The following is a 24,517-nucleotide window of genomic DNA, read 5'->3' as shown; positions in this document are numbered from 1 at the left end:
TTAAAAACTTCCGCATCATCTAAGTTTGGCCCATACATGCAGCATATAGTGAATTTGGACCCACCAATGATTAGCTCAGCGAGTCCCCATCTACCCCATTTATCGGCTAGAGTTTTCAAACACTTCCCAACTCCCTTTCGCATACAGATAGCAATACCTCTTTTTATACCCATCTGCTTAGAAACAAGTAGCACATCCAATCCCAGCTTATCCAAAAGTGAACGCTTATCCCATGCAATATGGGTTTCCTGTATACATAATAAGTCAATGGACAAGGTCTGAATCATTGAACGAAACATTCCAATCTTTTTGAAGTCATTAAGACCATTGATATTAATTGTACATATTTTCACCTTTTTCTCCATATTGAAATAGTGATTGAAAAAAAATTAGCAAGCATCAACAATATATAATCCTCACTACTACAACTTAAATACCAATTAAACATCCTTGCAACGAATACCTCTGCCTTACACCCCCACCACCAACCCTTACCCCTTCCCACCCCCACCCATTGCCCCAGAACCCCTCCCCCCACCCTCCCCATTATAGGAGGCATAGGAACTACCAGTTCCTAGAACGTATGGGTGCCGTGTCCCTGGGCCATAGCGTCCTGGCAGGAAGAAAGGGAGAAGAGAGAAACTATTAGAAAAAGAAAAAAAGATTAGAGGAAAAAGAAAAGAGAGAGAGAGAAGCTTATCAATCCTACTTAAAAGAAAAGGTAAGAAAAAAGAGAAAAAAAGAAAGATTGAAGCTTCAGCAAGAATACTTAAACTAATAGCCCTTATAGCCCTTATAGTCCTACGATATAATAGCCTTGTATTCTGGAAGGCCTTAACATCTGATTATTATTCAAATAGAGTCCAAATATTCTTTAGCTTTGACCTCTGAAATAAAGTATTTTACTGTGCCCTTGAATACAGTCTTTAGCTTTGCTGGGCCTTGAAGAAAAACGGCAACCTCTTTCTTTTGGAAGTCAGGAATCAGTTGTCTCAACCTCCACCGTTGGGCCACTGTAGCTTGACAATAGTCCGGTCGTACAAAGAACTGACAGCCAAGACCATCCGCTTTCTTGTCTGGTCTCGCAGACACATAAATGGCTTCACGGGCAAGAAAATTGTTAAATGAGACCAGAATAGCCCTAGGATAATTTACTTGGCCTTGTCGTGGGTTCCGCACAGTGAAGGGGAACCTGTGCGCACGTTGTACTTCTCGTGTCCAATCCCAGTCTACCATTTCAGGAAAAGCATCCTTCAATAGATTGATAATGAACCTCCGTGGATCAGATCCTTCTTTATTTTCGGGAATTCCCAAAAAACGTAGATTACTTCTACGGGCCTGATTCTCCAAATTAGCGATCTTATCAGACAAATCTCTTTCAGGGCTGTAAAATCGCCGACTTCCTGTCTCTGCGCCATACTTTCTTCTTCCAAAACTGCAATTCTGGCCTCTGCTTCGACAACTCTATCGGTGGTCTCAGAGCACATCTTGATTGCACGGCGAACTGAGTTTTTAACCTTAGCACAGGTCATCTGCGTGCGTAGATTTTCGGCTTTACTTTCAGCCCTGTGGCTCATCATGGTGTCAAAGATCATTTTCAAAGTAATCTCCTCACTGCCTTCACTATTGTCCTGTACTGTAACCGAATCAGAGACGGGATTAGGGTTAATTCCCACAGTGTCAGTGATGTCAGTGGTGGGAGCAGATACAAAATTAGAAGGTAAAATATTACCCCCTCTGGGTGAATTAGAGGCAACTTCTTTACTCCCCACACGTAATGACCTCTTTTTCCAGAGTTTTTTTTTTATAGTAGTAGCTGTATTAGTGTCAGGGCTCACACTGAATTCGCCATCTGAAGATAAACTCTCGCAACTGAGCTCAGCCCAGTCTTTGTGTACGCCTGTCGCCTCATCCGAGGAAAGTTCGGACAAAGAAAAAAACTTTTCCGAGGTTTCCAGATTAGTATACTGTGTGGAGTCTCCCGTTGCTTTCTGTTGGTCGTTTTCTGCTAATACTGATACCGATAGCGTGGGAAGAGAACAAGAGCGACTGATACCGGCTCCACCAGAGACTACATCTCCCATAATGCCCTTCTTTAAGGGATTAGTCAGCAGCAAGTTTAGAGGATTATTTAGCGGATTATTGTCATTTTCAACTGTAATAGCGGATTGTTCAGACTGTGATTCCATCACATCTATGCTTTGCACATTAACATCAGTTATTTTTTTTCTGGCCACTTGCTTCTCAAAAAGGGCAGGCAAAGTTTGTGACGTGACATTCTTAACACTTACGGCCTCATTATGTTTTGCAGGGGGCCTGCTGGTGTTCTTACCCTGTTTTGTTGTAGTTTTAGCAGGGGTTGGAGGTGCAGCCTCTGGAGCCTCAGCCATCACGAGTCCCTCGCCGCCCAGTTCCACTCTTCTCTGCGCTCGACCCTCGTCGTCTCTCCTATTACTGCGGGTACTGACAGACGGGGGCAGCGGTGTCTTTTTTTTCCCCTTTCGTGAGCCGCCTCCGCCTCTACCGGGAAAGACACTGCTCTGCGCCCAGAACAGACAGAGTGTAGCACGCCACAGCGGAGACCGCCGACTGAGCTCAGAGAAATTCAGCAACATTCGTATAATCCTTCAAGGGGATACTTTGTATCGTGTTCACCACGCCAGTACGTTGACAGACTCCAAAAGCACTTCTCCGCGATACTTTTCTCCGCGCCGCAGAAAGAGCCTGATTGTGCAGCGCACACACGGGTAATCAGCCGGAAGCGGTCAACGCCTCAAATGGCTCCGTCTTGCGGCGTCCAGCAGTAGAAGAAACGCCGATATAAGCGGGTAAGTGACCATGGGCGGCCGTGCAAAGCCGTTCAAACCGAATATGTACAAAGACGCTATCATGGCAAGTTTTCCTCGTAAAAAGTGGATCTATCCTCTCTCCTTTTCTCCCGGACGCCTGGAGCCAGGGAACGAGCTGCTCACACAGCCTTCCTCACGGCAGCCATCTTGCCTCGCAAACATGGGACATAAGATAAGAAAATAGTCTACCATTGAAGAAAGTTGCAAATGAGAGCCCCCCAGGCAAGGGAAGCAGATATGCTGCAAGTGTAAGGAGTGACATGATTTCAGGCAATTGAGACAGAGCTGAATCTGAAGTATGCAGAACCTGCCTTCTTTAAATAACGACCACTCCATCACAAAGAATGCTCAGGGAAGTTTGGAACGAAGGAAGCAGGCAAGCAAGTAGGTAATGGAAAGACCCTATAGAGGTGAAACTAAAAGAACACTGCACACTTGAGTGGGTGCAGCAAATTCTTTAGGTTCTAGTGTCCCTGTCGTAGTGTGTATGTTCCATCCCACTTCTGATTTTCTGAGTTTAATCCACCCTATTTGTTGCTTGTGCAGGAGACCCTTGTCACCTGTGACCTGGCATGAGACCTACTTGATTTGGTATGTTGCTCTCCACCATGGCACCAGATTATTTTGGGTGATAGGAGTTCTCCCAGACGTGGGACTCCTTTTATCAGGGGCAGTTGCTGCTTCCATGGCAAGTCCATGAAACCAGTAAGGGCTGGCACCATCTGATTCATAGTAGGGGGTTCAAGACTTTGTATCAGAACCGGAGTTGAGAGACTGCCCACCAACTCTCCCTTTGTAAATACCTGCATTATGGCATGACTGTATTGCCTAATTAGATGAGGTGTGCGTAACAAAGCTCGGTCATCCATATTTGGTGTGCCCCTGGATGTATGGAATCCCTCGTGTTGCAGGGTACTCGTTCGCGCTCTTTAAACTATAAAATAAATACATACGCTGGGTCTTAGTGGTAGTCAGTCCTATTGCCTCCCCTTCTATGTGCATGCCCTTTGTGTGGCTCTTTGCTTTCAGCCCGCCTTGCAGAAACCGTTGCAAACAAGTGCATATGTCTGGTTCTTAGTTCATATGCATTGAAACGAGCAGGAAGGATTCCATGTGATTACTGGACCAGTCCAGCTCCAGCAGGTCAGACAATGGCTTGAGAGGAGTAAAACTTGGAAAATGATTGTGGTTAAGAGCACGGGCAAGGAATGCACACCTCACACAAAACAATGTGTTGCCTGCCAGTCCACTGTGTCTTTTTCTGCTGGATCAGCAAGAACCCCGCAAAGAACCTATTGTGCACAGGTCCTTAGGATCCTAAGGGTTATGGCTTCCCTGCGTCTTGTTGCTTTGAAGCTGCATCACACTGCCAAGGACATTTACTTTTGACACCTTGAACTTGACTTTTTGGTAAAAGTATTGGGTCAGCTTTAAATTTGAGTGACCATTTGCTTGGAGGCCAGCAGACCTAGTGCTGGATATAAGCCGACACCTATGGCTTAGTGATTGTTCGTCTTTCACGGGAAGAAGGTCCCTCCGTCCATCTTTGTAGAAGAAGGCTAGGTTCAGAAGGCTAGGTTCAGAATCTTTGGCTGGCTGCCCGGGTTGGGAGATAGGGCAGGGACTTTACCCTGTACTGAGGGAAAAGTATGCTGCTCATCGATCTGAAAGAGAAACCCAGATGGAGAGTGCTGCATATAGAAAACTGCCATTGTCACGAGAGAGCCTGCATGCCTCTGCTGCCATTGGTGCAGTTCCGATGTCCTATGGGTAACAAGTGCTTGCACCCTACCGTTGCCTTTGTGAAACCTGTTTGCGTAAGGCCTGCATGCTTGCAACCCTGCATTGTCTCTGAGATCCCTGTTCTATGAGTGATGCCTATTGGGGAGGGGAGGGCTGTCCTGCCTCCTCCTGCCATGATGCCTACGAAATACCCCCTTGTCAAATGGCACCATTGGAGCATGGGATTCCTTCGCCTTTATCCCACTGTGGTTCTTCTCTAGTATCTCAAGAGGCTATTGACCGAATAATGTAGTGCAGTGTAGTGCTATTACAGCCCTTGACCCGCCAATAGTAGTGAGTATCCCCTGCAAAGAACTGAGTCTGGTATTGAACAATGTGCAGATGCTCCACTTGGATGTATCCATAAAGTATAGTTGCATCTGTATCCCTGTTTTATTATCTGCATGCTCTGCGAAGGACAGATTAATTATAGATTCACTACAATCGCTACCAGACCCTATTTCCTTAATGTAAATAACAATGCATGGGCATTTTATTCATTGAGGATGATATATGTGCTAGTTTAATTAGATATTGTACCATACATCACCGTCCAAGACAACGCCTTGACTGTTTGACCTTTCCCATGAAAGTCAAAGAGAGTAGGAACTTGGTAATTTACTGAGTGTGAAGCAGGACTGGGTTCTTGTGCTTCAAAGGACAAAAGCAGTACTTGTGACAATGGCTATCAAGGTGCCCTTGAGTCAGACATGCCCCAGAGAACTGACCTGACAACAACTAATCCATTCATGTGGAGACCAGGAACTGAAGTGGAAGGCCAGTGATTCATTTAAGCCATCGGCACTATTTTCGCGGACCAACACTTATTTTATTGCATTAGATATTAACTGAACGCAAGAGAGGGAAAACACACTGATCGGAAAGACAGGGGAATGGAAAGAGGGCAAACAGTCGCAAAGGGAAATAGCAGTAACTTGCAAGAGTGACTTAGGGGAGGCAGGGAGGGTCTGGTAGTGAAATAAAGATGCATGAGGTGGATTTAGGATTACCAGCCTTGGTAATCATTGCATCAATGTTTAATTGCTCTGGCCATGAGCTTCTGAGCAGAACTTTGGGCACTAGTACTCTTACTTTTACAAATTAAGTAGAAGTGAGACATATGTGGCTTCACTACGGGCCATTCGCACGCACATGCTTGTTCTTCATTTTTTATAATTATCCCAGGGTGTATTGATGTCCCCCTCTGGTGGGAAGACTATCGCCAACCTGTGAAGTAAGAGTGTCTGAAGAACTAAGAATGCAATAGTTTATATCTAAGTAATGTGTTTTAAGTTCTTCCTCATAAAGATGGTAAAAGCATGTGTATAAAAGTGCCCCTTTTTGACATGGTTACTCATGTGATTTTGACTGAAAGCGCACTGGGTCCCTGCCAACCAGGTCCCCAGTGCCAGAGCTCTTTCACAACATTGTGCAATTGTTCCCCCAGTTGGGAAAACCTTTAGCATTCTCTGTAACTCCCTGATAAATAGCACCCTGGTACCTAGGGCCTGAGGTACTAAAGATGGTCCCTAAGGGCTGCAGCACAAATTGTGCCACCCTAAGAGACCCCTCACCAAGCACATGCACAACTGCCATTGCAGGCTGCATGTCTTGTTGCAAACAAAAGTGAAAACACTACCGTCCCCTACCATTACATATGATATTTTTAAGTCACCCCTACAGAAGGCTGACAGCCCTAAGGCAGGGTGCTTAATATTATATGTGAGGGTATATCTGCATGAGTAGATATGCCCCTGTGCCGGGCAGCCCTATTGCTGCCAGTGCAAGTGACCAGAGAAGTCATCCTTAACCATGTACTGGACACTGGTTCCCCAGCTACATAATGTCTTCACTGAAACTAGGGGTGCTTGGTACCAAACATCTCTTATTGATAAACCCACTCTGATGCCATGTGTTGGATTTATCAATACATGCACTCAGAGGGCACCTTAGAGGGGCCCCCTGAAAACCTACCAGCCTATGGTGTGCTTATTGACTAGATTCTGCCAGTCTGCCATCCGAGACACTGTCCTGACTTCCTACGGTGAGAGCCTTTGCTCTCAGGAGACTCAAAAGCCTGTCCTAGCAGAGGGTGTAACACCCTTGTTCGAGGCATGTGGGCTGCTAAATTCATATCTTTTGCATTAGATCGCCGCCTAGTGTTGGGTCCGGATGATCGCACATTGTTGTCCTGGAAGAGTCTTCGAAGTATCCTGAGATAGGTGGCTCCTCCCCTGGACTACAGTGCGCATGGGCATCGGCTCCATCCCCAGATTGTTTTTTTCCGCCATTGGGTTCGGATGCGGTCTCGACGTCTCTCTGTCGGAACCGAGAAAACTAGCTTTTTTACGGCCAAAAGGCCTTACTTTCATTACGTCGGTATTGTTTGCGTACGGTCTCGAGTTTCTTCCGTCTCTTTGAGTCGGATTCTACGGAGTCGTATCACTCTTCGGACATCGAGGCCTTCTCATCGCAACACGACCGCAACTTTTCAGCATGGAGCGGAGCCCGTTTAAATACTGTCCCCTCTGTGGGTCCAAATACCCACATATCGACGTGCACCCGGTCTGTAACAAATGCCTTTCGCCAGACCATAACGAGGACACCTGCATGGCCTGCTCCAGATTCAGGTCAAAGAAGACACTCAAGCTTCGGCGCGCGGTGCGCCTTGAGGCCAGACAAGCGGCCCCGGATCCAGAGAACATCTTCGGCGACCAAGAAGAAGAGGGCCTAAGCCATCACCTTCAAATCTCACCGCCCGCGACGGAGGTCGAGGCGGATCCGGAAGACGACGACGGAGTCGTGGGTCAAGGCCTTGAATACGTCGACGAGGTAGGGGACGTCGAAGAAGTTTATGGGGCCGCGGAAGATAGCTCAGGGGATGAGCTATGCCCCGAAGGTTATGCGGATCAGGCTCGGGTCACGGGATCGCCACTCGGCCATACCCAAGACCCCGTACCGCAAGCCACGGCCCCGCCTTCAGGCCCGGCCAGGGACATACTTGCTGCGCAGCCCGTATCGAAACCGAAACTGAAACCAACGGTATCGACTACACCTAAAATGGCCGACCCGAAAACGAAACCGAAACTAACGGATTCGAGCGTACCTAAGATGGCGGCCGTTCCACCAAAAACACCAAAACCTGCTGCCTCATCGACTCCGTCGGCCTCCGGTCCACAGAAGTCGAAGAAAACTGTCGATTCGACAGTGTCGAAGTCGTCGGCAGAGAAGGCGTCCTCTAAGAAGGGCGTCCGGCACGGGTCGACCGGTACGACGCCGTCAAAGTCCGCCAAAGCCAGCGACAAGACTCCGGTACCGACTGGCACGTCGTTAGTCGGACGCGTGGTGGAGACGGAGCCTGCAAAACCACACGGATCGAAGGGCGGAAGCTCAACACATCGGTCCAAGGACTCTGTGTCTACGGCTGCAGCATCGACGTCTAAGACTCCGAAGGGCCCACAAGACGTCGGATCCGAAGGCAAGGTGAAGGCCTCCTCGTCGGCGCCAAATGCCGCTGTGAGTGACGCGTCCCTCATCGTCTCTTCACTCCAGAGAATTCGGGAGAAGGCCTCTGCGACGTCGGCTCCGACGCCGTCGCACCAGAAGCCGATGGACATGCCGGCAAAGCCTGCTGGTAAACTTCTCTTCCTTCTGCCGCCAAAGGAGGCACCGAAGGCCTTTACGCCAAAAACGGCGCCAAAGACATCGGAATCGTCAACGTCTGCAGCGGTTTCGGGTCGACTACTCGACTCAGGAGAAGATTCTGAGCGTTTTATCGACGCAGACACGGGCAAATTGACCCTTTACAAAAGAAAGATCACTTCACAACCAGTGGACTCCTATGTTATCCCACTGAAGAAGAAAAGGCTTGCACAGGACGCTTCAGCCCTGATAGAACCTATCCAGCCTCCTCCTAGAAGGAGCCCAACACCTTCCCCCGAACACTCTGAGGGAGAGGAATATGGAGAAGATGACCAATACACTTTCCCCATCAATGAACCCGATGCACAGCAAGATTCCTATGACGACATAGGTGACCAAGGCACCCAGAATGTGGGGCAGGACCCACAGCCTTTCAGTGCACGTGCATCCCCAATAGAAGACTCTGCAGGTTTTCATGCACTCATTGAACGGGCAGCCGCTAATCATGATGTGGACATGCATGCTGACCCAGTGGAGGAAGACTTTCTATTTGACACTTTTTCAGTCTCTGAAAGGACAATAAAGACGCTGCCTATGCTCAAAGGTGTCCTTAAGCATGCTGCGGACATCTTTAAAGAGCCTACCAGGGCGAGGGTGGTCAATCCACGCATCGAGAAGAAATACAGACCAGCACCTGCGGACCCTGCATACATTCGGGGACAGTTGCCACTTGACTCCCTTGTGGTCGCAAATGCCCGCAAAAGGGAAAACTCCCAGACGACGGGTGAAGCTCCTCCCCCGGACAAGGAGTCTAAAGTGCTGGAGGCAGGGGGCAAAAGGGTAGCTGCGCAGGCTGCCAATTTCTGGCGTATTGCGAATACACAGGCGCTATTGGCACGTTATGATAGGGCGCATTACGACACCCTAGAGCAAGTTTTACAACACCTGCCTCCGCAGTTTCAAGAGGGTACCAAACTGCTTATAGAGGAGGGCAAACTAATCTCCAACGCAGCCATAAAGTGTGCACTTGATGCCGCAGACACAGCAGCTAGGGCTATTAACACTAGCGTCATGCTGAGACGGCAAGCGTGGCTCCGCATATCAGGGTTTAAACCAGACATTCAAACAACCATACTCAATCAGCCCGTCAATCCTGATAGACTGTTTGGTCCTGATGTTGACACCACCCTCGAAAAGATTAAGAAAGACAACGAAACAGCTAAGTCTATGGGGGCCCTACAATCACAACAATTCCGGGGCAACACTTTTCGTCGCTCAGGTGCACGTGGAGTCACCAGAGGACAGATGGGTCAACAGTCACAGTTCTCTAGAGGTGGAGCACAGTCCTCGTACCCCAAGCAGAATAAAGGGGGTTATCGAGGAAACAGCACCAGAGGACGTGGCAGAGGAAACAACAACTCCCGTTCCTCTGCCCCAAACAAACAGTGACTCTCTGTCACTGCCCCCCGACCATTTAACACCTGTCGGGGGGAGACTCCAGCAGTTCCTGCCAGTCTGGACAAACATCACCACAGACAGGTGGGTACGACAACTTGTCCAGTACGGTTATTGTCTAGAGTTAAAGTCCACTCCACCCAACATTCCACCAAGGCAAAGGCCTATGTCCGCGGAGCACTTGCACTTATTGCAGCAAGAAGTAGTGGTGATGCTGCAAAAAGGCGCAATCGAGCTCGTGCCAGTGGAGGAGGAAGGCACAGGGGTATATTCCCTGTGCTTCCTTATTCCAAAGAAGGACGGATCTCTCAGACCCATTCTGGATCTGCGTCCCCTCAACCTGTATATACTGTCAGAACATTTCCATATGCTTACACTGCAACAGATTCTTCCCTTGTTAAACCAAGGGGACTTCTTGGCAACCTTAGACCTCAAGGATGCTTATTTCCACATACCACTACACCCGTCCCACAGAAAATACCTCAGGTTCACTATCCAAGGCAGGCATTATCAGTTCAAAGTCCTACCCTTCGGAGTGACCACAGCCCCAAGAGTGTTTACCAAGTGTCTGGCGACGGTAGCGGCGCACCTCAGGAGGCAGAACATCCATGTCTACCCCTACCTAGACGACTGGCTCGTTCAAGCCAAGTCGGAACAACAGTGCGCCGCGGACATGTCGACTACCATTCACCTCCTTCACAATCTGGGCTTCTCGTTGAACTACCCAAAGTCGCACCTTCAGCCGGCACATGTCCGGCAGTTTCTGGGTGCGACGATCAATACCCTGACGGCCATGGCTCAGCCAAACCAAGTCAGGATAGACAGCATGCAGTCTCTAATCCAAAAGTTCAGACCACAACACTCGCTTCCAGCGAGAGTGTTCATGCAGTTGATTGGCATGATGGCCTCCTGCATCTTCATAGTCCCTCACGCACGTTTACATATGCGTCCGCTCCAGGAGTGCTTAGCAAATCAGTGGACACAGGCTCAGGGACAATTGACAGACCTAGTGTTGGTTACCAGTCGGGCGTACGACTCTCTGCATTGGTGGAATCCACACAACCTTTGCAAGGGCCGACTGTTCCAGGAGCCAGTGCCACAGATTATCCTGACAACGGACGCATCTCTCCAGAGATGGGGAGCTCATCTGCTCACCTACACAGTGCAGGGACTATGGACGACGCAGCAACAGAAGATGCACATCAACTATCTGGAACTGATGGCAATCTTCATGGCGCTCAAGTCCTTCAATGTACATCTGTGCAACAAGGTAGTGTTAGTCCGGACGGACAACATGACCGCGATGTACTACATTCAAAAGCAGGGAGGCACCCACTCGCCACAGCTGTCTCATCTGGCTCAGAGCATGTGGAAGTGGGCCATTCAGAGGAACATTTTCCTCATGGCAGAACACCTCCCGGGCAAGGAGAATCAGATGGCGGATCTGCTCAGCAGATACAGCCATCAAATGCACGAGTGGGAGTTACACCCATCAGTACTCCGCCCGTACTTCCAGCAGTGGGGTCATCCGGAGATAGACCTGTTTGTCACAAACGAAAACGCAAAATGCCAACACTTTGCCGCCAGGTTCCCTCATCCACAGTCGCAGGGGAATGCGATATGGATGAACTGGTCAGGCAGATTTGCGTACGCTTTTCCACCAGCCCCTCTGATACCGCTGGTGGCAAGAAAACTAAGGCAGCACTCGATGACACTCATCCTAGTTGCTCCAACGTGGGCACGCCAAGCATGGTACACCACGTTTCTGGAACTCTCGGTGGTGCCGCATCAAAGGCTGCGCCTCACGCCCAGGCTTTTGACGCAGAACCATGGAGACATTCAGCATCCAGATCCACAACAGCTCAACCTGGCGATCTGGCTCCTGAAGTCCTAGAGTTTGGCTACCTTCACCTACCTCCAGAATGCATGGACATCATCAAGGAGGCAAGAAAGCCGACTACCAGAGCATGCTATGCTGCAAAATGGAAGCGTTTCGTCCTTCACTGTACAGCCAATAACATAAACCCGCTAGATGCATCTATCCCTAACATCATTTGCTATCTGTTACATCTTTACAAGTGCAATCTAGCCTACGCTTCCATTCGGATACATCTATCCGCCATAGCAGCTTATCTTCAGAACAGGCAACATCTCTCTGTCTTCAGAGTGCCTGCCATTAAGGCTTTCCTTGAAGGTCTGAAACGAGTCATTCCCCCAAGAACACCGCCAGCTCCGGTGTGGAACCTCAATGTGGTCCTCACCAGGCTGATGGGACCACCTTTTGAGCCACTACACTCGTGTGAACTCCAGTTCCTAACGTGGAAAGTAGCTTTCCTTATTGCTATTACGTCACTGAGACGTGTCAGTGAGCTGCAAGCGCTCACAATCCAAGAGCCATTCATTCAGATTCATCCAAATAGGGTGGTACTACGTACTATCCCCAAATTCCTTCCGAAGGTGGTGTCACAGTTTCATCTCAACCAAACTATTGACTTGCCTGCATTCTTCCAAAACCCACAAACGGTGGCGGAAAGAATGCTTCATACTTTGGATGTTAGGAGGGCGTTGATGTACTATATTGACAGGACACAACACTTTAGGAAAACAAAACAACTTTTTGTTGCCTTCTCGCCACAGCACAAGGGCAACCCTATTTCCAAAGCAGGAATAGCCAGATGGATTGTTAAGTGCATCCAGATCTGCTATCAAAAGGCTAAACGCACCTTAACAATACCCCCAAGGGCGCACTCCACACGCAAATTGGGGGCATCCATGGCTTTCCTGGGGAACATTCCTTTAGAGGACATTTGTAGAGCAGCCACGTGGGTTACACCACATACCTTTACAAAACACTACTGTGTTGATGTGCATTCCAAACAGCAGGCAGCTGTTGGGCAGGCTGTTCTAAAAACACTTTTTCAGGTTTCTGCAGCTGGCACGGGCAACCGCCGCTAATGGAGGGACTGCTATATATTCTATGCAAAAGATATGAATTTAGCAGCCCACATGCCTCGAACTGAACATGCTACTTACCAGTATGCATCTGTTCTTGGCATGTAGGGCTGCTAACATTCATATCGCCCACCCTCCTCCCCGGTGCCTGTCGCAGCTGCAGACATACTCTTGCATTCAATCATTAGCATGGACATCCTTTACACTTTACACTCCATCTCTGCCACAATGGCTAAAAACAATCTGGGGATGTAGCCGATGCCCATGCGCACTGTAGTCCAGGGGAGGAGCCACCTATCTCAGGATACTTCGAAGACTCTTCCAGGACAACAATGTGCGATCATCCGGACCCAACACTAGGCGGCGATCTAATGCAAAAGATATGAATGTTAGCAGCCCTACATGCCAAGAACAGATGCATACTGGTAAGTAGCATATTCATTCCACAGGATGACCTGCTGATTAGCCTCCTTGGGCTGGGAAGCTTCAAAGAAGTTGCCTAATTTGGAATGCAAATTTGGCTCCCCTCACAGTAGAGGAAGCCACTCTCTCTTGTCCGGTGCCCACTTGGTACCTGGACAGGTGGGAAAATTAGCTAGTCGGGTAGGCGTGCCACCCTCAGGTTAGCACCATCCCCAATGTGGACTACCTGCGAGATAGACACAACTTTTCAAAGGTAGCCATTTTTGTGATGGCATATTTAGGGATTCTGGGACAGGGTTATGCCCACTTCTCACAGGAAGTGGTCATATAGGGGGGCGTAGTGACCCCAAGGGTCAGTAGCCCATTGGCTACTACACTACACTCCACTAACACCCCTAAATTAAGTGTTTAGGGCAGCCCATGAGCCCCAGAGAAGGAGATCCTGAAGACCTTTAAAGAAGAAGCACACAAACAGCCACAAAAGCAGAAGAGAGCACCTGACCTGGTCCAGCCCCGGTGACCTGACTGCCGTTCTCGGTCTATTCTGTACCAAAGTCGGCTCGTCTTGCAGCTGAGTGCCTTCAGAACCTGGGAGGACTGCCTGCCTTCAATAAAGACCAAGACCTCCGTGAATAGTAGACCTGCTCAAAAGCAACTCCATAGAAAGGATCTGCAGACTCTGGAACAACTAAAGGCCCAGCACTCGATGCCTCCTGCCCGAGTTGAAGTGGCTCAACGGTGCCAACAAGGTTCTCCAGCGCAGCTGACTCATAGCCCAGCGTCGGTTCCCCCTTGTGGACTCTCCGATGTTGCCTGCAGCCTTTACACTCCTCCAGTTAAGGAAACCCAATGCCTAAAGACACCTCTGCATCTGTCGCCCCTGAGCCCCTGAGAAGAGGACCCTTGGTGTCCCTACGTCCCCGAGCATCGCCAGTCTTGAACCTCCTTATTGGTTCACACCGACTGGTCTCCTAGTCCAAGCCTACAGCCTCTTTCCACAGTGAGAAATCGCCATTAAAACCTATTGGGTTCCTGATGCTGTTTTGCACCCTGCAACCAGCCGCCCCACTGCTGCTGATGTTGTACCGCTGGTGCTGTCTTGGACCTTGCCCACCGCTCTCCTTAACGCCTCGAGATTGGTCCTGTAAGTTGATGTACTGTACCTGTTTGCAGAACTTGTTTTTCCGTTCATACGTGCTTGCTTGAGCAATTTTTCTCTGATACCTAAACATGTGTAAAGTTTTTTTTTTTTAAACTTTATTTTTTCAGCAAGATGAACAACATAATCCCCCCCCAAAAAAAATTGGCATCGGTAGAAATAAAATACAGGTGTACACAGTTCATTGTCCCAGTACGGCTCCAGCAGGTGCAGATATAACAGGAGAGTCAAACCCTTGGGATGCAAAGCAATCATAAAAACTGACAGTAAGGAACCTTGTGCGCAGTCATCAGGGCATTACCCCAACACCAACTCTCCCAAACATGTGTAAAGTACCTTGCTATTTTTATAAATTGGTGTGGATCACCTGGTTGAGTCATGTTACCATTTATTAGTCAGTTGGGTGTATTTGCAAATGTCTTTCACTCCTCTGTGTTAGGCCTAACGCTGCTCTACCACACTACTCCTTAACAGAGAACTTTGGGATTGTATAGCAAGCTCTGCCCACTAGTAAGGGAACTCCTGGACTCTTTACACTGTTTATCAGATTATTGATATATCGCATAAAGAGCCGGCTTCCTACAGCATAGTACAGCTTTTCAGCAAAATTGCTGAGAACAGGATTAAAAAAAGGGTAGGGTGTAGTCTATTCAGACAGAGATGTTTGTAAGCGTATATGGTCTTGGAACAGGCAAGGGAAGGTGTTATGTAGTAGGGCTCTAATGGTCTTTATCTTTTTGTTTATGTGCCTTTCTGTGACCCTAATTTCACTTTGCTGTTTTTCAGCAACGGGATCCGATCCTAGCATTGGCATTGAAGTCCTCCAAGATGGTGGGATAAAGATGATGTGCTTGTCGACAGGATGGTACCCAGAGCCCAAGTTGCTGAATATAAAAGACGATGGACAGATGGCGACAGGGGACTTTTCTGAAATAAAAGTCCAGCAGGAAGATCACTACTATAGTCTTGAATATTCTCAGGTCATAACACAGAATTCAAACAAGCCCTTTACCTGTGTGGTCGGAACAGTCCTCTCCAATCAGCAAAAAGAGTCATCACTTATTGTATCAGGTGAGTGGCGGTCACAAAGTTCCGACAATTTGGGTGACATCCGAACAAAATGGCCCTGTGGTATGGTAATTCAGTGTGCCTTGCTTAGGAGTTAGTTTCTGTTAGGGGACTTGGGTTATGGTTTCTGTTTGGGGACTTTGTTGCTGCCTTGGGCTCTGATTTCTCTGATTAAGATTCTGAACAAATCTGAATAGTTTTATGTCTATCCCAATACACTTTAACTGCGGGTGTCTGACCTGGTGTTCCTCCTTAAGCCTTTTAAATTTCTGACTTTTTGTGAGCTTGCCATTCTATAGAAAACTTACTAGCATTAGTGAGAAATTCAGCACTGTGCATGTATGATGCTCAAACTACTCAACAAACCCTTACTCTCGCTGCCTTGCATCCTCTTTCCAATCGCATATGCTGATTAAAAAAGTTAGAAGCATCCATCAGTGTTTATTTTTCCTCAACTTGGGGCCACCGTTAAGCATGCTTTAAATTTTGTCTTTTCTGTATTAAAGTGTGGTCCCAACATCCTAAGCCCCAAAGTTCAGGCTTCGAGTCAAGCTTATTGTAGCTTAAACATTTTGTACAAGCTAAACCACTAGGTATTGCATTTCCTGTCTTGCACATAACCATCCAGTCCTTGTCCTTTTCTTTGCCTCATGATCAGAATTGACCTGGCCATCTGTATTAAGAATCAAAAAAATAATTCTTCACTTAATGAGAACAGAAGTAAGTTTTCAAAACTTCTTACTGGCTTTTTATCGGGCCAGTCAGAACCTTGCAGTGAAGTCTCAAGAGCGTCATACTTGTGTAGTTTTTCTCCCTATGCATCAATGTCTCTGTCTTTGATTTATTATATGTGAAAGTAACCCCAGGGTGGGCGTAGAAACCTATTCACATGACCAGTTTTCCTCTGTAAAGTTTAAAAAGCACAGTGAGTCAAGTGTGGTATGATAGTCCTTCTTCAGGACATAAAACCAGTTTGAGCAATTACACTCTAAATTATTACTAGCTCCTGTTTTGGGCACCGTGTAGCCACTGGTGTTTCAGAATATGGAAAATTGTTCCTGTGAAGAGCCTGTACCACTGGCCCTACATCTAGTGCTTGTGGCTTCAGACAGACTGCTTGCCTAAAATTGTTGTTTCCAGACCATATTGAACTGTATCCACATGAAAGAGAAATGTGAGCAGCCCGGACCATCATTAACATCTTTTTATGAAGAATACCCTAGTTTGCTACTACACAAATGGCCTTTACCCTCACATGGCCACCAGGTTTACTTTGTGACTAGCATTTCCGAGTTCTTCAGCTGTGTATGAGCCTTTGCTGTGGGTACTCAGGCCTCCCACATTTTAGAGGCTCAGGAGTAAAATATTAAACTGTGGGAGAAAAACAAGAATGGGGCCCAGGTGAAAGGCTGGGCTCTGAGAGTTATAAAATTACCTTGTGTCTTCATCAAGAAAAACCCAGGGCCTCTCTCAAGGAATAGGTGTGGTTGGAGAAAATTCAGTTTGAGGCATGTGTGGCTGTAGATACACATGTTGTAAATACTCCTGCCTTCTAGTATTGGGCCGAATGTTTCCAAGTTTGTTTTTCTTCGAAGAATTCTTATTGAGTCACAAGTTAGTGTGACTCCATCTCTTGGTAATGCGCCTGATCACCATCTCCTTTTAGTTGAAGAAGACTCTTGGAGGCCATCTAACTTATCAACTTGAGACATCGGGCAGGAGCAGAGATGAAACCCCCAACTTTTTGGCACCCAAGGCCTTGAGGGGGAACATCATCCAGAGCCATCGCCTACAACAAGGAGGTCGCCACCCCCAACCCCAGTTCTGACTCTGGCCTTGAGATCGAAGTCGTGACTACAGTTACCCCCTTCCCTCTCAACACCACTCGCACTCAGAGTAGACACCTGTAAGGGGAATACAGTCTCTCTGGACCCACAGGGACATGCTCCCGGACAGCTACTGTCTTTGGGCCATGGTCAGCACAACTTTGGACTCCACGCCCATCCTCGGCTCTGCACCAAAGAAGATACTAAAGCCGACTTATTCTCTGCTTACTGCTCTTGGCTTGGAGCCAATCCGACCTTTAGATCTGAAACTTTCGGCGTTGAAACCAAAATTGGCGCCAGTTCCAAAGCATTTGGTGCTGACAAAATGATTTTTATCCATCTGCTCCAAAAACTACAGGACAAACTTCGCTTCCACCATAGACATATTATCATCCACTACCAGACAAGTTGAATCCTTAGGCAGCCTCTGGCATCCGCCGCTCAGCCTTCTAAAAGGCAGCTTAGTTTAGAGGAGGCCTTTGAGCTCCCACCCCAACCAAGCAGCAGAAGAAACACAACAAAGCCACCAGTCCTCTTACTCGGCATGAACTACCTGTCGAGGCCTCAAAAAATCATAAAATGTTTACTAGACCTGCAGGTCTAGTGACTTAAACAACCTACTCAGCCTAATTGTAATGCTCTTGACCTATACACTGGTTTCAAATGATGTTATCCTGGGCAAATATTTTAATTCACTGAACTGCCAATTTCTTCATTATCACATATGTCTGTTGTTCTAAAAACTCTTTTGTCTGATTTAGTAGACTAAACTTTTATTTCATATATAATGCTAAGCTAGCCACATATAGGATAAACATGGCCAAACCTGCTTCTTAGTTCATTAACTATAACCAGAAACAGTGGTTCCTGTGGAAGAAATTGGATCTGTAGAAAGTACTAAGATTCATATGCGCAACCGCATTTCAGGAATGGGTTAGTGCGATATCCAAAGGAGAAAGCTATACACAACTCCGTATTGGGTGTGAACAATAGTTATTTATGTAAATATAAAATCAGTTAATCAATTGTACAGTGCATTGTGTCCCCAGTGAACATGGAACCTACAACAATTTGTGACATATTAGTGACAAGTACATATGGTTTCCAACAAAATGTTAAAGTCGACCATCCAGAGAAATCAATAATAGGCATGGTTCGCTTTATTTTCGTCTACAGCGTTTCGACCCCTATAGAAATGAGGGGTCTCTTCAGGACCTAGCAATATAGGGACATCTGAATAGAATAATACCTTGTCATCGTGATAGGTATGAACCTCAGGAAGGTGAAAAAGTGAAAGCAAGCGCTTACTCACATGGGACCGGTAGTGCAGTTGCTATGCAAATTCGTATACACACGACAATACGTGTATTGTATTGAGGCCAGGCAGAAGGATGATTGTCCTCATCGAGTAAAATATGCTCCTGTATATGGTAGCATCAAAAAGGATGCATAGAACAGGTCATGTCGGCCCGTGTACCTGTGTAGTATTTTATGCAGTGGCTTAGGAATCAGGCCGCGAATGCAACCGCTACGCGCTCCCTTCGCACTGCTTGCGTCTATGTCCCACGCTGCTATATACGTATAGTAGCGTGGGACGTAGACGCAAGAGGTCCATGTCGTGTGTATAGGCATTTGCATAGCAACTGCACTCCCGTGCAGTTCAGCTTTTCTGTCATTCCCCCTCCCCTCGCTGGGTGCCCGACTGGGTCCCATGTGAGTAACCGCTTACTTTCACTTTTTCACCTTCCTGAGGTTCACACCTATCACAATGACAGAGTATAATTCTACTCAGATGTCCCTATATTGCTAGGTCCTGCAGAGACCCCTCATTTCTATAGGGGTCGAAACACCGTCACCGAAAATAAAGCTAACCATTCCTATTATTGATTTCTCTGGATGGACGACTTTTAACATTTTGTTGGAAACCATATGTACTTGTCACTAATACGTCACTAATTGTTGTAGGTTCCATGTTGACTGGGGACACAATGCATTGTACAATTGATTAATTGTTTTTATATTTACATAAATAACCATTGTTCACACCCAATACTGAGTTGTGTATGGCTTTCTCCTTTGGATATCTCACTAATCCATACCTGCATTGCGATTGCGCATATGGCATGGTTTCTTTGTGTGTAGGGTTTCCCTTGTAACTTTTTTCGACTCTTAGTTCATTAACAGCCTTGTCATCAGGGTTAGGTCAGGCATGTTTCTCAAATCATGTTTAAAACCTATCACTTTTAATGAATACATAACTAAAGCATCAAATGGTAGCACACTGTCCTTTGCAAGCAGCAGATTTTACATTGAAATGGCCACAACATTTTCCACTGACATGCGGTTTTACTGATAAAACTATATACTGTACAAACAGTGTTTGGAAATAGGGTTTCTGTAAATATTTGGCATTTGCACATCGCCAAGGACAGTGCTCTGATTTGTTTTGCCCCAATTTAAATCTTTGTTTGCTTCACACTTCTCAATTACAAAAAAATTACTTAAATTCATGATACATTTCGAAAATTGTACCATTCATTTACAAGCTATTTCAATGTTATATGTTAGAAACAAAACAGACATCTTACGGCCTTTTGTTTCACAATGGTTGTCCGACAGCTCACTTGACATTAACCTCCAACTGTAGTAAAAGAAAGAAAAAGAAACTCAATTTTCCAAATAGCAGTTAGCAAAAGGGCAAACTCACATTTGACCTCTTTCCTTGAACAGGCAGAAAATGTGTGAACATAAAAACAAGATTTAAAGGCATCTTTATTGCTCTTTTACTTTCTGAATGAACAAAATGCCTGTTCCTTTCCAGATTGTATTCACTTGCCAGAACGGACCAGTGGGTGTTAAAAATAGCTTGACCTGATAAAATCTGACTCGCCATTGCTGTCCACTTGTGGTAAATAAATAAATAATACCCTATTTTTGACTAGACATATATCATAACAGATAGCTCAATAAATAAGAGTCAAGATTCGAGGTAGTAGGAGTTTTGCAGGTTTAATACAGCATAAGGACAGGAACAGGACAACCTGCATAGGAATAGGATGGCAGGGCCCAGCAGCTGCTGGGGCTGGATCTGGGATGAGCGCGCTGACTTTTAATAACAATACATGAGCATATATACATAACGCAAACACATAGCATTACATTGCAGTAGGCGTAGCAGTGGGTGGAGCAGAAGGTGTGACGCGTAGCAGTCGCGAAAGATAAGGGGGAAAAGTAGGTGTAACTGGGCGTATACATAGACATGTGATGCAAACGTAACAGAATATGTCATGAATGGGGCGGAAACCATGGAGGGGGCTACCTAAGGAGCCGGGACCTCTAACCTAGTGGTGCGCGCAAACTGGCAATGACGTATTACTAGGAGAAGCTGGGGGCTATGAACTCTGTGCTAGGAGCAGAGACTGAAGTCTGGAGGGTCGGAGCGACATGTACCTAAACAGTATCTAGTATCTGATGTTTAGAGAACATGTTGATATAAACTAGAAGTCAGAAGGGGAAAGGCTAACTTGATTCTAAGACTGGACCATGCATTATTCTACATGTAGTGCGTGATGAAGAATATGAAGAATATGAAATGACCATTAAATACAGTATTTCTCTAAACGTGGAGACGTGAAGGCTAGACAATGACGGAAACTATTGATGCAGTTCAGTAGCTTAGGAATGCAGAGAAGGAGGGCTGAACTGATAACTGGAATCATAACATATTCTTGGCAGACTCAGAGACTGAGCCAGGCTGGACCGGGCACTGCGAGGCAGGAAGTAAGTGAAGGGTCGAGGATACAGGTGGGGGCTGTATCCCTCCTCAGCGAGGCTTCAGGAGACAGGAGCTGAATCTGGTGTCCGGGCCCTTTTGAGGCCTAGAAACGGGGACTTTATAATGGAATAACGTGCACACTGAGAAACGTGGCAACGTAGCTTTACATAGGCCTGATATTCGTAGTATTCACGAGGACTGGAAACTGGCATACTAGAGGAGGACACAACTGTAATTGCATCATTAATCGAACATGGGGAATGCATATGCATATTTAATCATGCACACACAACATATGATGGATGACACGTAGTGACACAGAACATGGCAAAATTTACTTTTCCACATTCCCTCCTTGTCACTACGTTTCCATCAGGAAACATCAATATTCATGATACCATCTATCATTTCATACAGTATCATTTGCTCGTCTCGAATTATCCTGGAACGGGATTTAGAACGGGGCTTGGGACTAGGAATACAAGAGGTAGCACAAATGCCGCAAATCGCAGGGCCACATTGTATACAGAGGCAGCAGCTGAATATGATCGCTACTGCAATACCTAGAAAGGACAATATTTTCCATCCCCATGCGGAAATTATATTCCAGAACCAACCGGACCATGTCCAGGTGCCTGGATCTTGGTGTAACAGATGGGCAATTTTATGGAGTCTGGTTATAGCTGAATAAACAGACGGCGCGTTATTTGGAATGAAAATGCAGCAACTAGATCCGATGACTCTACAAGCCCCGCCCCTATCGGCCAGTATGACGTCAAGGACGAGACGATTCTGTAAAACGACAAATCTCATAGCAGATTGCTCTTCGGTTAGGTTACCTAGAGCAGAGGCAGTCTCATTTACTACAGCTTCGAGGGTTCTGGTTAATCTACGGATTAACTTACTATTCTGGACAGGGCCTATAAAGAAAAAGAAACCTCTGTTGAAATCTGTATACTGTTCTAGAGCAGTTTCAGTATAATCGACAATTGGGGACTCCCTTCTATGTCTAATGTGTACGAGATGTGTGTTTCTATGATAATCAGGTGGGGCTAGGAAAACAGGTGGCAGTAGGAAGACAATGTAACAGGTTCCCTCCCAATCGAGGGGCAGACGAACATATGCAGTTTGACCACAAATAAAATATGAATGACGTGAAGCTTTGAAAATAGATTTCCCACTGTCACTATACTTGACAACAGTAGTACAATCACTATGTCCTACATGTACGGAACCATTATTTCGGACACATAATTCGCCTTTGACTGGTAGTACTGAAATAGCGGGTAAGTCTGGAGTAGTATCAGACTGAACATTCAAGACCATGAAATTCGACGAATAATTACCTAAATTATACACTTCATTTTCTAGATCTAAACCTGTTCGGTGAGGGAGACCTTGCTTGTCTGGGAAACATGTACTGTTAAGAAAAGACATATCTGTTGAGGATGACGTTAACGTGGACCATGCTCCACACGAACCATTATGTGAAAATGGATAAGGAAAAAGTGGCAGAACTCCCTTCGGGGTCTGGAAAGGGGGGAGTCGACCACACACCCAACAATTAGTGGCATTGCTGGTTTGGTGTGAGTAATGTAACATACGGATAAATGAGTTATTACGCATAGCGAGGCGGTAGGACAGTTCATGAGGGGGCAGATCACTAAACGTGTGCTCTATTGTAGCATTAGCAGACTTATTTACATGTGAAACTGGGAAACATAGGTAAAATGCATAACTGGTGCAGGAAATCATAAGGCTGGAAAACAATATGAAACATAGAAAAATGATACATCGGATTGAGTTTTGACTAACTCTCTCACTATGGGGGTCTATTTTATACATGTCAGAAACAGTCTAACCGTTTCACCTAGGGGAGGACTTAGACAATCAAACTGGCTGACTTAATTTACTAGACCGTAGTTTCTGTTTATACTCCTGCTGCGGAGTTTTCTCTAATAGGGGAGGGGTTGTAACAATGTCATTTGCGGGACAGTCCTTGAGAGCAATATTCTGGCAATCCTTCGAATCCTGGGAAATGTTCTTAAAGACGGGTTTCAGTCCTTTAAAAAGTTTAACATGAGAAAGGTGCACCCAGCCCTTGCGTCCTTCCAACTTCACGGCTGTACGGGTGGTGAGGAGGACCTGTCGGGGCTCTTTCCAACGAGGCTCCAGCGGACTTGATCTGTCAAAGTTGCGGACCATCACCATGGATCCTGGGACAATTTCATGCGGTGCCACCTCGGTATTGTCTGGAAATGCGGCGGCAACCTGTGAACGACATGAGTTGAGGGCAGACATCAAGGAAGCTAGGTAATCTGTCAGCATATTACATGAAACATCAGTAATACTTCGGGGTCTAGGAGTACCCCACATGTTAGGGGGGCGGCCGAAAACGACCTCATACGGGGACAGACCTGATCTGGAATGTGCGACCATGCGCATGTAAAATAGAGCGACTGGTAGAGCTACTAGCCAGTCCACACCTTTTTCTTTACAGACTTTGGCGATGCGGATTTTCAGGGTTTGATTATGTCTCTCAACGAGACCGGCTGCTTCAGGATGGCGTACACAATGGAACTTCCACTGGTACCCTAACAAAAGGGAAACGTGCTTCATTAACTCTGAGGAGAATGGCTGGCCGTTATCAGAATATACGACTCTAGGGAGTCCATAACGGGGGAAGAACTCACGAACCAACTGCTTGGCAGTGGTCGCGGCTGTGTAATCTGGAACTGGATATGCTTCTGTCCACCTGGACAAAGCGCATACAACTACAAGGGCATACTTGAAACCTCGACATCGCTCCATCTGAATATAATCCATCTGGAGGACTTCAAAAGGGTGGTCAGGGGGCTGGAAACCACCTTGTTCCACCGGGACACTTTTACCTGGATTAAACTGACAACATATCATACAGGTACGGACTTTCTGCTTAGCTGCAGCTCGTAAATGCTTGTTGAACCAAATGTTCTGGATACTGTCTAACATAGCTTTTTCTCCTAAATGTGCTGGACTATGTGCGGTATTAATAATGACTTGAACCATAGAGTCGGGGAGAAACCATGTGGCTCTACCCTTCGTTAACCATCCTTGATCTGTCTGGACCCCTCCTTGTTCGGACCATTTCTTAATTTCATCGGGAGTAGCATGTAACTGGATATCTATGACATCCTGGGTGGGGTCCTTAACTGTCATACATGTAATCGGATCTGGAGTGTGTGTCATGTTAACTGGAATGTCTAGAGTCTGTGCTGTAAGCTTGGCTGTGCGATCTGCTAGATCACTACCTTGGGAAATAATGTCAGTAACTTTCGTGTGTGCTTTGCATTTCATAATAGCAATGGATGTCGGTAAATGTATTGCATCTAACAGAGCTTGAATAAGGAGACCATGCTGAATCTTGGTTCCATGAGAAGTCATGAAACCTCTCTCCTGCCAGAGCACTCCGAAGTCGTGTACAACTCCAAATGCGTAACGTGAATCTGTGTAAACATTAACTTTCAAGTTCTTGGCGTGTATGCAGGCTTGTGTCAGAGCAACTAGCTCTGCTGCTTGAGCGGACAGGGTATCAATACGGTGTGTC

The 24,517-nt window shown here is 46.6% G+C and overlaps 1 protein-coding gene across 4 annotated transcripts in view; it reads left to right on the top strand.

The window, feature by feature from the left end:
• Positions 1 to 24,517, top strand: part of LOC144768675 (butyrophilin subfamily 2 member A1-like) — a 440,529-nt gene that overhangs the window by 69,489 nt on the left and 346,523 nt on the right. For all 4 annotated transcript variants that reach the window (XM_078652502.1, XM_078652499.1, XM_078652500.1 and 1 more), the window contains exon 4: positions 15,049 to 15,333. In XM_078652502.1, the coding sequence (XP_078508628.1) occupies positions 15,049 to 15,333 (285 nt within the window). The remainder of the gene's footprint in view (positions 1 to 15,048; positions 15,334 to 24,517) is intronic.

This window comes from Lissotriton helveticus, chromosome 7 (genome assembly GCF_964261635.1).
Source record: "Lissotriton helveticus chromosome 7, aLisHel1.1, whole genome shotgun sequence".
NCBI lineage: Eukaryota > Metazoa > Chordata > Amphibia > Caudata > Salamandridae > Lissotriton > Lissotriton helveticus.
The sequence above is the reverse complement of the archived record's forward strand: the minus strand, read 5'-3'. Positions and strand labels throughout refer to the sequence as shown.